This window comes from Chiloscyllium plagiosum, chromosome 23 (assembly GCF_004010195.1).
Source record: "Chiloscyllium plagiosum isolate BGI_BamShark_2017 chromosome 23, ASM401019v2, whole genome shotgun sequence".
Classification (NCBI taxonomy): Eukaryota; Metazoa; Chordata; class Chondrichthyes; order Orectolobiformes; family Hemiscylliidae; genus Chiloscyllium; species Chiloscyllium plagiosum.
In genome coordinates, this window is record NC_057732.1 from 31,384,514 (window position 1) to 31,401,509 (window position 16,996).

The following is a 16,996-nucleotide window of genomic DNA, read 5'->3' on the forward strand; positions in this document are numbered from 1 at the left end:
AATGAAAACTCACCACAGCCCACTTCTACAGATCACTTCCCAATAGTCCGTTTTAGCAATGAACTAGTGAAAGACAATAGGGGCAGTTCTCTCTCACACTTTCATCTACTGATGAGGAATGGCACATTGAATTACCCTCTTAAATCATTAACTTTTACTTCGGTCACAAGTTAGAAGGGACCTAATGAAACATTCAGGAAGAAGAAAACAAATTTCAATGAATGACCAAACAGCACACAGAAAATCTTTCACCTGGAAAAGCAATGGGCCCAATTGAGCAATTTACAGGTATGCTAGTCAGTACACAAGGGAGAAAGTATTAGAGACATTTTTCAATATAATCTATTGAAGAGTAATGGAAAGGACATCATATGGAGCATTGATGCTACTAAAGACATGTTGGACCAAATTGCCTGGTTTTCTGCTTCTGACCCTTTGTAACAAAGAACCTTATAAACTGAAACTAAGCTATGGTTCAGAAAGAGGACCAGGTATGATTAAATGAAATAAGAATGCCAAGAATAGGATTAGTGCTTCAGATTTCACATGACCATTACAGGTGAGACTGTTTGTAAACTGAAGGTGTGCAAAATGCAACTTGTAACTGTTCTAATACATGGATGGCAGTACATTTTACATCAGTTTACTCACTCATTGAAACACAATATACTTGCCATTTTTGTCATTATTTGAATGGGATCAGCCAGGTGGACCTCAGAGAATATGAGTTCCCTGATTGGGACTGTTAACCTGGTCCAATCAGGGAGTCCTAGGTGACCAATGTAAACAGGTGTATCAAGGGTTCTGTTCACCCCAGGAACCAGCTCTGAGCTAGCAGGGTTGGTGTTATGCACATGTAAATGAAGGGTGACTTGTTGATTGGATACCAGCCTTCCTGGATTTATTTCAGTAGCGGTGAGAAAAAAAATGCCCCTGAAGAGATTTGTTCACAACAGTCTTCTTTGAGTTGCAGTAAGCAACATGTTTCTGTCTGGGAAATTTGCTTTGTTCAATCCAGGTTTCAAAAACTGGGCCTAGGTTGTGGAAAGAATGTGTTAATATTTGCAGGCAAAAGATGTTGGGACAGACGTAAAGCAATGAGTAATTCTCCTGACAGCTTTTTTGGTTATTAGAACCTTAACTTTTCCTGATGCATCAGATTTAGCTAAAAGCATATTGATGGATTTAGCTAAGGAATATTACAGCTCCTAGCCTCCTCTATTTACTTGGCAGTATGGGAACTAGGGGAATCTGTATCAGGATTTTTGACTAGGTAAGATGACTGGCAGAGGCATATAAATTTACTTTAATTCTCAGTGAGATGCTGAGAGACCTTTTGGTATGTAGGATTAATGATGTGGTCATGGAAAGTGCCTACTACCTGAAGCCCAACTGAGCATTAGTAAATGTGGCAAATGGAGCTCATGAGTGACAGGGTATTCTGCTGAAAGTGGACACCCTTGCCAGACTGAATCAGCTTGGGGAACGCCACTTGAATAAAGGCAATTGCAAAGTCTTACTCAGGACATATCCTGAACAGAGGGACTCTAGGTCAAGTCACAGTAAAACCCTAAAACAAAGCCAAGCCTCAGTCAAAAGGTTAAACTTTTCTTGAGGCTCTCAGCAAGAAGGACATTGCAGTTACAGACTCGAGACATTAAAATAGTCCCACCAGGCTTGAATTGAGTAACAGAACTCAACAAGACCAGTTACACCCATTGGAAGAGAAGGTGAAAGCAATCAAAGGTTGCTGTGGCTCCAAAGTCTGAACCAGAACTTAGGTCTTTTCTTGGGTTGGTGAATTAATACAAAAAACTCATATGTAATCTGGCCTCCATCCTGGCATCCTTACAACTGATATTGAAAAAAGGGTAGCATTGGAAACGGTTGCAAAGCTAAGAGGCCTTTAGGAAAGTGAAGAAGCAGCTTTCATCTTCTAAGGTGTTGGCATACTACGAACCCAAGCGGAGATGTGGTGCTGACATTCATGGCCTTCCCATACTGTATCAGGGTAGTGTTGGCTCTGCAATGGCCCACAGGGAGGAATGCCTGATAGTGTATGCTTCCCAGGCTATGACTGATGCCAAACAAAAGTACGCCCAGATAAAGAAGGAAGGTTTGGTGGTCATCTTTGGTGTGAGGAAGTTCCATCAATATCTTTCTGCTTGTAAATTTGTAATAGTAATGCACCACAAACCCTTGCTAAAACTACTTATGGAGGGCAGAGCCATGCTGCTCATAGCTTTAGGTGGGCTCTTACTCTGAGTGCGTACAATTACAAGTTGGAATGCCAAGTGGCAAATGTAGATGTCTTAAGCCACCTCCCACTGGCAGATATAGTACTGGTGGTGTTGTCACAAAAAAAGTCCATTGGGGTTTTCAACTTTCCAGACAGACTTTTGGTCACTGCTGACAATATCAAATTATCGACGTAAAAAGATCCCATCCTGGCAAAACTAAAACAGCTGGTGGAGATGGGAGAAATGAAGGATCTATTGCAAACAGAATTGAAGCCTTTCTGGACTCGATGAGACCCGCTCTCTATACAGTTTGGCATATAAATATAGGGAGTAAGAGTCCTGAGCAAATGTCCTTGCCAGATGCTGGCTGAACTCTTCCAGGGGTCATCCAAGAGTTTCTAAAATGAAGATTTTGGCAAGACGTTATATCTGGTGGCCAAGATTTGATGTTGGTTGGGCAGTGCACAGAGTGCCAGCAAAGACAACACTTACCACCAGCAGCTCCCCCACATTCATGGAAATGGCCAGGTGAACCCTGGACTTGGTTACACATCGACTATGCTGGACTCTTCATGGGGCTGTATATTCTTAGTCATTGTGAACGCCTATTCAAAGTGGTTGGACGTGCACAGAGTTCATTCATCAAACATTGGGATGACAGTTGAAAAGCTGCAAACATCTTTTGCAATACACTGACTCCTGGAGGTATTGGTCACAGACAATGAGACATCGTTTACGAATAGGGAATTTGAATATTTCCTAAACTTGAATGGCATTAAGCATGTAAGGACACTCCATATCATCTATCATCCAATGGTCTTGCAGAAAGAGCCATACAAACTTTGACAGCAGGCTTAAGGAAACAGCCTACAGTTTCACTTGATACGAAACTGTCTTGGTTCCTGTTTGATTACAGGACCATCCTTTACATAACTACAGGGATAGCTCTAGAAAAATTACTAATGGGAGAAGATTCCACACCAGATTAAAGCTCATCTTCATGGACATTGGAGGAAGAGTGACACCTTATCAGGAACACCAATGCCTGACAAAAGACTCCTCTATGTGAAAGAAGCTGTTTATATCATGGGACTAATTTTGATGTTGAAACTACAGGAATGGCCTTGCCTGATCAACATGAGGTCAAGTCCCCCGATGTACAAAGTTCATGTAGGAGACACATTCTTGAACAAACACGTGGACCACATGAAAGCTACAACCTTGCAAACAGGGTAGGAGAAAAACGCACCTCGTCCCTCAGATTGTTCAGCAAGGCTGTCAGAATCTGTGGGTTCTCTGCTCTCCACCCCCCCCCCCCTCCAAGCCTAGTGTCAAAGAAACCTTTGAGGGTGAGACAGACATGCGGATGTTGCAGTCTTGACACCATTAATGCCTGAAGAAGGAATTTACTTTGTCTGAAGTGCTCAAGAGGCGGACTACAGTCCAGTACATTCCACCAGTATCGTAGCCAGAGTTGGAGGAACCAGACCTGGTGCGAAAACACTCCAAGAGAAGTTACAGGAAAAAGAATGAGCCTACGTCACTGGACTTTCAGGGGAAGGATGTAGTGATTGAAATGAGGTCAGCTAAGTGGACCTCATCGAATATGAGTTTCCTGATTAGTCTGTTAATCTGATCCAGTCAGGGAGTCCTGGCTGACAGATATAAACAGGAGTATCAGGGGTTCTGTTCGCCCTTGGAGCTGACTCTGAGCTAGCAGGGTGAGCATCATATACTATGCACATGTAAATAAAGGGTAACGTGGAGACTGGATATCAGCCTTCATGGAGTTATTTCAGTTTTCACTGACTTATATACTCATTATTATCCCTTTTAAAGATTAAAACAAATCTTCCAGCATAGATTTTTCCCTTAAGTCCCTATTCACCGAGCCATACTAAACATTTCACAATTTGGTTTGATACGATATGAATAACTGAAAATTAATTTTCTCTTTAAATCATTTGCATTCTTTAAAAAAAACTAAAGCAGACTGAATTTGTTTAACAAATTAGTTTTTATAGATTATATTTTGTTGACTCTGAACAGTATATAAAAAATATTTAAATGATCAATTACAAGTATTTCATGTGTTACTCACTCTTCTCTAATTTCCCACTAGCTATTGTGTCACAGTATAATTTATCTATCACAAGAATTGGCAGCAGTCTGTGTACAGTTTATCTGTACTGTTCTTGTTTCACAAGAGAAAAAATAGTGAGTTGCCAACAATGAATCGTTTACGAAGAAATATTTGGAGGATACGTCTTACTTAATGTTATTTCTGACCATGATTTTTACGTACATCTGGCATTATATGTTCCTCCGGATGTAGGTTTGCTCGCTGAACTGGAAGGTTCATTTTCAGATGTTTCGTCACCATACTAGGTAACATTTTCAGTGAGCCTCCAGATGAAGCACTGCTGGTGTTTCCTGCTTTCCATTTATATGTTTGGGTTTTCTTGAGTTAGTGATGTCATTTCCTGTGGTGACATCATTTCCTATAGTGATGCCATTTCCTGTTCTTTTTCTCAGGGGTGGTAAATGGGATTCAACTCAATGTGTTTATTGATAGAGTTTCGGTTGGAATGCCATGCTTCTAGGAATTCTTGTGCATGTCTTTGTTTGGATTGTCCTAGGATGGATGTGTTGTCCCAGTTGAAGTGGTGTCTTCCTTATCTGTACGTAAGGTGCATCTCAACATTATTTCAACAAGCCATCACACACTGCAGCACAGAGGAACTATGCAGAGCAGAGGAAAATCACCTATACTGTGTATTCAAAAAGAATGGGTACCCAATGAACAGACTCTGCTGATTTCTCAGCAACAAACCCAAACAAGCAGACAAAACGTGTCCAGAAACTCTAGCTGCTCTCCCCTACATCAAAGACATCTCAGAAAAGACTGCCAGACTACTCAGACCCTTTGCCATCATAGTAGCCCACAAAACCACCAACACACTAAAACAGCAGATAATGAATTTGAAAGACTCTATACAGACAACAAGCAAAAATATTGTCATTTACAAAATACGTTGCAAGAACTGTAACAAATGCTACATTGGACAAACAGGCAGAAACTAGCCACCAAGATACATGAACATCAATTAGCCACAAAACGAAATGACACTCTCTCACTAGTATCCTTACATACAGATAAGAAATGAGATTGAACATCACCACAGGAAATGGCATCACCAACCCAAGGAAACCCAAATATATAAATAGAAAGCAGGAAAAACCAGCAGTGCTTCATCCGGAGGCTCACTGAAGATGTTACCTAGTATGCTGACAATATGTCTGAAAATGAACCTTCCAGCTCAGCGAGCAAACCTACATCCAGAACCTCAACCTGAACTACAAATCTTCTCAAAAATCGCTATTATATGTTTCACCACACTTCAGTAAAATTGAACTTAAAACTAAAGCATTAGAAAAAATCACTTAAGCTTGAAAACTTTGTTGGAAGATAAATAGACAGATTGTTTACATTGTTATTCAGAGTGAGCTTGATTGGCTGAATGTTTCTGTATTATTTAACATACTTGCACTATAAGATGCAAATTAAAATGCCTACACATGCATAAGGACAATAAATAGCTTGGAGACAGATCCTTTTGACAAGTTGAAAACAAAGGAAAAATACTGTGGATGCTGGAAATCTGTAAAATGCTGCAACTAACCAGTAGGCCAGGCAGCTTCTGTGAACAGAAAAACAGAGTTTCAGGTCATTTCAGGTCTAATGAGAGTCACTGACTGAAATGTTAACCCTGAGTCTCTCTCCACAGATGGTCTCACAGAAATGCAGAATTGTTATGGTATAGAAGGAAACCATTCAGCTCATCATACCTGCATTGGTTTTATTACCTAGTACCAATCTCCTGATTTTTCCCCTATATTCCTATAAACCACTTCTATCCAAAACATCATCCAATTCCCTCTAGAATGCTTCAGTTGGACTTAGCTTCACCACATTTCTAGACAATGCATTCCATATCCAAAGTCACCCTTGCTTTGTTTGCACTTCATTTTAATTGTATGCCCTTCATTCTTTTTTTTCTTTTAAAGTAGGAGCAGCATCTCCTTAACTGTTACATCCACCCACTTAAGATTTTGCAAACGTCTATCAAATCTCCTCTCTGCCACCTTCTCTCCAAGGAGAACAGTCCCAACTTCTTCAATATATCCTCAGAACTGAAGTTTTTCATTCCTGGAACCATTCTCATAAATCTCTTCTGCATTCACATATTTCTGACAATGTGGCACCCAGAACTGTACACAAAACTTCAGCTGAGGTTCACCAAATGTATGCAGATTTAACATCACCTCCCTGCTTTTGTCTTCTACACCCCTATATTTAAGCAACCCGAGAACACAGTATGCGTTATTAACTGACACGCTACCTGTCCTGTCATCTTTCACGATCTGTGCATATATACACCCAGATTTCTCTGTCCCGCACTCCCTTTAGAATTTTACCCCTTGTTTTATACTGATTTTCAATGTTCTCCCGATCTCACACCTCTCTGCATTGAACCAACTTTTGGAGTTCCACACTATTGTCTGCACAGATTACAATTCTTCCAATTTAGTGCTGTCTGAAAGTTTGGAAATTTTCCTTTGTATGTCAAGATCCAGGTCATTAACATATATCAGGAAAAGCCTTTCTCCAGCCTGAAAAGATATCCATTAATATATATTCATTGACCATTACTCTCTATTTCCTAACACTCAGCCAGTCTTTATAGCTACTGTCCCTTTTATACTGGCAACTTTGCTTACAAGTTTGTTGTTTTGCAATGTATCAGACATAAATGATTGCAAATCAGCAAATCTTGCAGCATCAGTGGAGAGAAATTAGAATTAACATTTTGGGTTCAGTGACCCCAGTTTTGAAGATGGGTCACTGGACCCAAAACATTAACTCCACTTTCTCTCCGCGATGCTGCCAGAAAGGTGTGAAACTTGAAAGTGTTCAGAAAAGATTTACAAGGATGTTGCCAGGGTTGGATGTTTTGAGCTATGGGGAGAGGTTGAATAGACTGGGCTGTTTTCCCTGGAGCGTCGGAGACTGAGACGTGACCTTATAGAGGTTTACAAAATTATGAGGGGCATGGATAGGATAAAGAGATAAAGTCTCTTCCCTGGGGTGGGGGAGTCCAGAACTCAACGGCATAGGTTTAGAGTGAGAGGGGAAAGATATAAAAGAGAACTAAGGGGCAGCTTTTTCATGCCGACGGAGGTGCATGTATGGAATGAGCTGCCAGAGGAAGTGGTGGAGGCTAGTACAATTGCAATGTTTAAAAGGCATCTGGATGGGTTTATGAATAGAAGGGTTTGGAGGGATATGGGCCAGGTGCTGGCAGGTGGGACTAGATTGGGTTGGGATATCTGGTCGGCATGGACAAATTGGACCGAAGGGTCTGTTTCCGTGCTATATATCTCTATGACTCTATGACCAGCAGGGATTTTACACCAATTCCTGTTTTGTTTCTGATTTCCAGCATCTACAGTTCCTTGGGTTATTTTTGTTTTTTGCAAATCCATGTATACAACATCAACAGTATTGCACTCATTGTGTCTCTCTCATCTGAATATTTCCAGAATTTTATGTTGTTAAACAGAAAAATAATTGAATGTATAATATAGAACTGCATCCATGGTACCATGTGTTGTCTAAATTTTTAATTATTGTTCAGATTGGAGTTCTGGGAATAGTGAATTAACTTAAATAGGCAAGTCAGTAGGCATGAAATGGCAGCTTTGTTAGGGAATTATGGACTGGGTTTAGTGTTCTCTGCTCAAGATGTGGGAATGGGCATTTTCATTGGTGAGTATCCCCTGTCCCCCACCAATGAGAAATCACACTACATCAAGCATTAATCAAAGATTTATGCGGGGTCAGGTCAGATTCTTGGGCTCTTAGGTGGTCGAGGTTGTACAACTATGAAGAGCTGCACTAGCAAAAAAAAAAACTTTTTTGTTGGGTTGTGGGGAGAAAGGGTGGTCGGGAAGTTGGTTTGGTTGGACACAAAGCCTGGCAGGGGCTTGGAGTCACTGACACTTGACCTCCTTTCCAATGTCACCACTGGTTCAATTGTTTCCAATTGTTCCTAGGTTAAGGCAAATGGAGGGTCTTGCCAACCCAGCAGATAGCGCACTCTGGTTTCCCCATCAGAAAAGTAGCCACTTCTCTCCCACTCCAAGCAGACAGGTAATCAGGTCGGTGGCAGGTTTAAACCTTTAAGAGGCCATTAATTAACTACTTAAGGGCCTTAATTAATGGAAATGAAATAGTGAACAAACCTAGATTGCTGTTAAGTCTTTCATTTTTAGAATGGGTTGCAGGTTTTGGCTCATTAATAGGTAAATCCCAGAGCTTCTTTCAAGTTACAAAGGTGTGAGGTTAGGGTCTGTCTGTTTTCCCAATCTTAAATCAGACTGGTTCTTTTTCCAGAGTAGGAATTTATAAAACTGTTACATGGATTGACTGCCTGCAGATTGTTTGCTTTTTTGACAAAATAGAATGTATCTGCAATTACAATTCTGCAAATGTAAATTCACCACATATGCTTACATGTGAAGGCAGGGGGGTGGGGGAGGGAGAGTGTGAGGGAGAGAGTGTGAGTGTGAGTGCGTGGGAGAGAGTGTGTTTGCGTGTGTGAGTGTGACAGTGTATAAGCCTATGAGAAGGTGTGTGTGTGGCTGAGAGTGTGGGGGTTATATGTGTGTCTGAGAGAGAGCATGTGTATGACAGAGTGTCTGTGTGAGTATGTAAGAGAGTGTGTGTGTGTATGTGTCTGTGTGTTTGGCAGAGTGGGAACTGGGACCTTGGGTTCATGTCACACTACAGGTGACCCCACTACACTATACACTCTCACTCACACACACTCTTACATACTCACACACTCACGCAGACCCTCTCCCATACACCCACCACACTCTCACCCATGCACAGGCTTATACTCCGTCGCACTCATCACACACTCTACCAAGCACACACATATGCAAACACACACTCTCACATGCACACACTCACACACATATTCTCTCTTTCTCTCTCTCTCTCCCCATCACATGCACGCACGCATATACATATAAGTCTATGGGGTGAATATGCATTTGCAGAATTTTAAGTGCAGATACATTCTATTTTGTTCAAAAAGTACACAATCAATGCAGTCAATGCAGGCAGTAAATCCATGTAACATTTTATAAATTTCTATTCTGGAAATAGATCCTGTCTGACCCAAGATAGGGATACAGACAGACTCTAACCTCACACCTGTAATGGATTGTCTGAGCTGAGATGTCACTTTTTAAAAATAAAACCTTGTTATTTCGAGAATGTGACTTAAAAGAAGTTCTGGGATTTATATATTAATGAACTGAAAACTGCAACCCATTCGAAAAGATGAAAGACTTAACAGCACTCTAGGTTTGTTCAATATATTGTTTCAGTTGCATGACACTGTGATCTTATGCTATATATTCTGTGTCTTATGATCCTGCTCCAGAGCTACCTGATGAAGAAGCAGCATTCTGAAAGCTAGTACTTCCAAATAAACCTGTTGGACTATAACCTGGTGTTGTGTGATTTTTAACTTTGTCATATGGGAGATTGGGGTTCAATTCCCCAATGTGTAGATTACTTTGGCAGTCACCCTGCACTTTTAAGGGATGACATGGTGGCTCAGTGTTTAACATTGCTGCCTAACAGTGCTAGGGACCTAGGTTCAATTCTAGCCTTGGGTGACTGTCTATTGCAAGTTAGTTGGATTGGCCATGCTAAATTCCACTGTGGTGTCACAGGAATGTGCACGTTAGGTGGGATATCCATGGTTAAAATGGGTGGATATAGAGATTGGATGGATGCTTTTCAGAGGGTCAGTGCAGACTCAACAGGTTGAATGGTCCCATTCCACCCTGCAAGATATGTATGATTCATAGTCTAGGTATATGCAATTAGTACTGCCAAGCTGAATCATTAATGTAAGTTAGGGCTGAGCACCATTGAGTTGAAAAGTGTGGCGTTGGAAAAGCACAGCAGGTCAGGCAGCATCCTAGCAGCAGGAAAGTCGACATTTTGGGCATAAGCCCTTCATCAGGAATGTAGAAGGGGAAAGGAGGTTGAGACATAAATAGGAGGGTAGGGGAAGGTAGCTGGGTAGGCAATAGGAGGATGCAGGTGGGGTTAATTGTGATAGGTTGGTGAGGAGGGTGGAGCGGATAGGTGCAACAGATCAGTAGTGTGGTGCTTAGTTGGAGGGTTGAATCTGGGATGAGGTGGGGGGAGGGGAGATTTGGAAACTAGTTGATGTCCAAGTTGATGTTAATGCCATGTGGTTGAAGGGTCCCAAGGCAGAAGATGAGGCATTCTTCTTCCAGTTGTTAGGTGGATTGGATTTGGTGGTGGAGGAAGCCCAGGCCCAGCATGTCCTTGGGGGAGTGGAAGTAGTTGGCCACAGGGCGGAGGGTGCGTGTGTCCCAGAGATGTTCCCTGAAACGCTCCATGAGTTAGTGCCCTGTCTCCCTGATATATCGAGAGCATCAGAAACAGTGAATGAGGTGGGTGGATGTGGAGGAAGATCTCTTCAGAATGTGAAAAGATCCTTTGGGGCCTTGGATGGAGGTGGAGGGGGAAGTGTGGCCACAGGTATTACACCTCTTACCGCAGCAATGGAAGATGGCTGGCTGGTGTGGAGCATGGGTTGGTGGGTTGTGTGGACCTAAGGAGGGAGTCACAGAGGGAATGGTCTCTGCGGAGCACAGATAGCGTTGGGGAGGTCTGATTACAGGTGGTAGAAATGGCTAAGGATAGTGTGCTGTATCCAGAGATTAGTGGGGTGGAATGTGAAGACCGGGGGGAGGGGGGTTCTATCCTTGTTGCAGCTACAGCAGTGAGGTTTAAGAGTGGAGTTGCAGGAAGTTGAGGAGTTGATCACATGGGAGGGGAAATTGCGGTACTTGAAATAGGAGGCCATCTGGGATGTGTTAGAGTGGAATTGCTCCTCCTGGGAGCAGATACAGTGCAGGCAGAAGACTTTGGAGTAAAGGATTGTGTTTTTATGGGTGGTAGGTGTATGTAGGAGATGTAGTCCAGATAGCTGTGGGTGTTGGTGGGTTTGAAATAAATGTCCGTGTTGAGTCAGTCACCGGAGACGAAGATGAGGTCCAGGAAGGGGAGGGAGGTGTCTGAGATGGTCCAGGTGAACTTGAGGTTAGGGTGTTGTGAAGTTGATGAACCTCCTTGTGGGAGCATGAGGTGGCGTCAATACAGTCATCAATGTAGTGGAGGAAAAGGTGGGGAACCTTCCCTCACCAAAGATCCACCCTACAAATCTCCTGATGCAGTGCATTATTCCCTGCCATTTCTGCCACTTGAAATCAGACCCTACCAGAGATAAATTTCCCTCCACACCCTTATCTGCAAACCGCAGAGACCATTCACTCTGTGACTTCTTCATTATGTCCACACACCCCTCCACAACCTGCACCTTCCCTTGCCGCTGCCTACACCTACCTCCTCACCTCCGTTCAAGGCCCCAAAGGATCTTTTCACAACCGGCAGAGATGTTCCTGTACATCCACCCACCTCATCTACTCTGTCCATTGTTCTCAATACAGTCTCCTCTGCATTGGGGAGACAGGACACCAACTCACAGAAGGTTTCAGGGAACATCTCTGGGACACAAACACCAAACAACTCCACCGCCCTGTAGCTGATCACTTCCACTACCCCTCCCACTCCCCCAAGGACATGTAAGTCCTGGGCCTCTTCCACCACAAAATCCAAAGCATCCAGTAACTGGAGGAAGAATGCCTCATCTTCCACCATGGGACCCTTCAACCACATGGCATTAACATTGACTTCACTAGTTTCCAAATTTCCTCTTCCTCACTTCATTCTAGTCCAATCCTCTAACTCAGCACCACCCTCTTGACTTGTCCTACCTGTCCATCTTCCCTCCTACCTATCTGCTCCACCCTCCCCACTGACCTAGCACAATTACCTCTAACCTACTTTGACCTATTGCCTTCCCAGCTACCTTCCCCCCCCCCAGCCCCACCCCCACCCTCCATAAGACCATAAGACATAGGTGTTTATCTATTTATCTTTCAACCGCCTTCTCCCCCACATTCCTGATGGAGGGTTTATGCCCGAAACGTCGACTCTCCTGCTCCTCGGATACTGCCTGATCTGCTGTGCTTTTCCAGCGCCACACTTTTTGACTCTGATCTTCAGTACTGGAGGTCATAACTTTCTCCTGAGCACCACTAATACAAATAAAGCTAAAACAACATGCAAATAATGTATGTATCAAGGTAAATTATTCAGCGTATAAATTTTAAGCATGCTCTTTTAAGAGAATGAATGGTAGGCTTAACAACTCACTGCAGCTTTCGGTAGTCTCTCAAAGTCTTTTTTAAACATTTCCAATTCTTCTTGCAAACTGAAAAACAAAACAAAATTCATGTTCAATCTGTTGAAGTAACAAACATTGATCACAAAAAAGAAATTTAGTCTACACTTAATTCAAGGTCTTCTAATTCAAAATATCTGTTACTATTCTTATTTTGCTCTTTTCCTGATATTGTTTAACTCACATTATTCAGTAAAAAAATTCCTTGTGCAAAAATTGATTTTGTTTGAGCAGAAGTAGCATTAAGTGGCTGAATAATCAGACTACAGGATAAAAGCTTCAAACATGACTTTCTCCATGCTTATAAGCTAAGGCAGTAATTCCCTTTGGTGCATTTTCAGGGCCAAAATGTTGTAAGTATCCACAAAATGCAGTAGTTAACACCTCAACCAAATTGGACGTTAGGTATCATTGTATTAATGGAGGCCAGTTACTGGCAATGCCAAGCCTCCTGAGGCAGCATTTGTGTAATTATTATGGTACTGGTCTACAAATACAGAAGTTTGAATTGTACCGAACTATCACTTATAAAAACCATAAATTCTACAGATGTTTGTACAAATATAAATGGCTTATGAACACCCTTTAAGGAAGGGAACCTCCCACCCAATCTTCATGTGGCTCCACTCCTATATGTTCTGAACTGTCTAGCATTCTGCTATTAGTGAAGAATACATCCAGAAAAATATGAAATAGGAGAAATATGCTATTTGGCCTATGGGTTTGCACTGACTTTTAGTAGGTTCATGGCCAGTTACTTACCTCAACAACACCTTTCTGCAATATCATAGAATCCCTACAGTGTGGAAGTAGGCCAGTTGCCTACTGGCCCTCCAAAAAGCATCTCACCAAGACCCCCACCCCCTATAATTCCCTGGACACGGGCATTTTAGCATAGCCAATCCACCAAACTGCTCATCTTTGGACTATGGGAGGAAACATGCACAGACACAGGGAGAATATGCAAACTCCACAATGACTATCACCTGAGGTTGGAATTGAACCCAGGTCCCCAGCACTGTGAGGCAGCAATGCTAACCACTGAACCACCATGTTCATCTATAGTTTTGATTTTAAAACATTATTTCAATTTTGAATTTTTTAAAATATAATGAATTTGTTGGATGTGGGTGGTGCTGCCTGGGACAACTTTTATCATCCATCTCTATTTACCCTTGAGAAACTGATGGTAAACTGCCTTTTTGAGCTGCTGCTGTTGATTTGGTGTAGGTACACTCATAGTACTATTAAGGAAGGAGTTAAGAAGTTAAGTGATTCTGAACGGATCCACATAAAAAAGGGATTGTTTTGCATCATCCAATCAGTAAAGAGCATGGTCAATATGAATGGAGACGTCATCTAAGTAGGACAATGGCTGGGCAAATGAAACTGAGAATTTCGTGCAAATATGATAGATGTGCTCTAACTGAAAATTGCTGCAAGAAGTAAAGTGTCCAGACATGAGTGGGACAGGATAAAAGGTGCAGTTTGAGAGGACTGCCTGCAATGGAGTGACATCATGAACAACACGTGCAGAAAAAGCAGCTAATTGATGAGTCAGATTGATAAATAATTCCAGTCTTTAAAATAAAAGCAATGTCTTCAGGTTGTGTTTAGATTGTAGTATTTTTCTTCTGTCTTAGAAAATGCTGGTTAACAAAAAGATTGATATTTTATTTGTAAAAAAAGTTACAATAAAGTGTAAAGAGCAGGGAATCAAGAGCATTAACTTATAAATTAAATTGAATTATGAGGGAAAACGGGACAGATGGTATGTTGCTACTGCAGCATATGTATGCTGCTGGACACCAAAGCGATCCAGAGTGAATTCATTTGTGGCGCATTTTTACAGCACAAGGATCTTCAAATCTGAGTTGAGAAACTGATGTCCAAGCTGCTGACATTACACCATATCAAAAACAGGAAAGTTGTCTGTCTACTCACACATAGAACATAGAACGTTACAGCGCAGTACAGGCCCTTCGGCCCTCACTGTTGCACTGACCTGTGAAATCAATCTGAAGCCCATCTAATCTACACCGTTCCATTATTATCCATATGTATTTCCAATGCCCGTTTAAATGCCCTTAACGTTGGTCATTCCACACTACTACTCTGAGTAAAGAAACTACCCACGGTATCTGTCCTAAAGCTATCACCCCTCAATTTAAAGCTATTTCCCCTCATGTTAGCCTTCACCATGTGAGAAAAAAGGCTCTCACTGTCCACCCTATCTATTCCTCTGATTATCTTATACGTCTTAATTAAGTAACCTCTCAATCTTCTTCTCTCCAACGATAACAGCCTCGGTTCCCTCAGCCTTTCCTCTTTCCATACCAGGCAACATCCTGGCAAATCTCCTCTGAACCCTTTCCAAAGCTTCCACATCCTTCCTGTAATGTGGTGACCAGAACTGTATGCAATTCTCCAGGAGCGGACTTACCAGTGTCTTGTACAGCTGAAGCATGACCTTGTGGCTCCAAAACTCAATTCCCTTACCAATAAACGCCAAACACACCATGTGCTCTTCACAAGCCTATCAATCTGGGTGGCAACTTTCATGGATCTATGAACCTGGACACTGAGATCTCTCTGTTCATCTACACTTCCAAGAATTTTACCATTAGCTCAGCGCTCTGCATTCCTGTTGCTTCTTCTGAAGTGAACTACCTCACAGTTTTCCGCATTAAACTCCATTTACCACTTCTCAGGCCAGCTCTGCATCTTATCTATGTCCCTTTGTAACCCACAATATCCTTCGGCACTATCCACATTCTGCCCACGTTACTGTCATCTGCAAATTTACTAACCCGTCCTTCTCAGCCCATGTCCAGGTCATTTATAAAAATGACAAACAGCAGTGGCCCCAAAACAGATCCTTGCAGCACACCACTGGTAACTGAGCTCCAGGATGAACATTTCCCACCAACCACCACCCTCTGTCTTCTTTCAGCTAACCAATTTCTGATCCAAACCGCTAAGTCACCTTCAATCCCGAAACTCCGTATTTTGTGCAATAGCCTATTGTGTGGAACTTTATCATACACCTTACAGAAGTCCATATACACCACATCAGCTGCTTTACTTTCATCCAACTGTTTTATCACCTTCTCGATTAACTCAATCAAGCTAGTTAGGCACAACCTACCCTTCACATAACCGTGTTGACTATCCCTAATCAAATTATTCCTTTCCAGATGATTATAAATCCTATCTCTTGCCCATAGTCTCCAGGGATGGTGTAGGTTGGGTGCATTAGTTGGGAAAATGTGGAGTAATAGTTTAGGGGAACAGGTCTGGGTGGGTTACTTTTTACAAATGGCCTATTCCTGTGCTGTAGGGATTCTATGATATATGCATTGCAAAACAGCTTTTTGGATAATGATACCCAGAGTGGGACAGGAAGGGACAGAGTGTACAAACCTGGAAAAACAATGGGAAATACGACCAAAGGGAGATAAAAAGGCAAAATTTGATGGCTCTTTACTTGAGCGCATGTAGTATTTGGACAAAATAAATCAATTAATAGCAGAAATAGACGTTAATCGGTATGATCTTATAGCTATCACAGAGACATAGTTACATGAACATCAAAGCTAGAAACTAAATATTCAGGGGTATGTCACTTTTCAAAACAATAGGCAAGAAGGAGTAGCAATGTTAGTATTTGATTAAATAAATGTGAAAGCCAGAAATGATCCTGCATCAGGAGACGTAGAACCCATATAGATGGAGGTATGAAATAACAAGGGGAAGAAGGTAGTGGTGGGAGGAGTTATAGACCCCCTAACCGTAGTTATATTGTACATAAGTTATATTGTCGGACAGAGAATAAACCAGGAGATAACATGGCATATAAAAAAGGTGGTACATTAATTATGAATGACTTTACTCTTCATGTAAATTGTTGAAGTATAAGACATCAACTTCTTGTGCTTTTAAAATTATGGATTAAAATGAGGAAGAACTGTTCTGAAACCAATATTTCCAAAGATTGCTGTATGTTTTGGAAAACAAGAAATCTGACATTTATGAAAACATTGCATAAGTAGCTGTTTGAATAAGCAGTGATTGAGCTGGTGACAGGTGAGTTGGAGCTGAAGGGTTCTGTACAGACTTGACTGATAACTGGTCACTAGTCCATAGCTGAAAATGTGTTGCTGGAAAAGCGCAGCAGGTCAGGCAGCATCCAAGTAACAGGAGAATCGATGTTTCGGGCATAAGCCTTTCTTCAGGAATGAGGAAAGTGTGTCCAGCAGGCTAAGATAAAAGGTAGGGAGGAGGGACTTGGGGGAGGGGCGTTGGAAATGCGATGGGTGGAAGGAGGTCAAG

At 41.9% G+C, this 16,996-nt stretch overlaps 1 protein-coding gene across 5 annotated transcripts in view; it reads right to left on the reverse strand.

Annotated features, from left to right (window-relative positions):
• The window catches only part of ccdc146 (coiled-coil domain containing 146), a 145,562-nt gene that overhangs the window by 75,750 nt on the left and 52,816 nt on the right, over positions 1 to 16,996 (reverse strand). For all 5 annotated transcript variants that reach the window (XM_043713819.1, XM_043713818.1, XM_043713820.1 and 2 more), the window contains one exon: positions 12,637 to 12,694. In XM_043713819.1, coding sequence (XP_043569754.1) covers positions 12,637 to 12,694 — 58 coding nt within the window. The remainder of the gene's footprint in view (positions 1 to 12,636; positions 12,695 to 16,996) is intronic.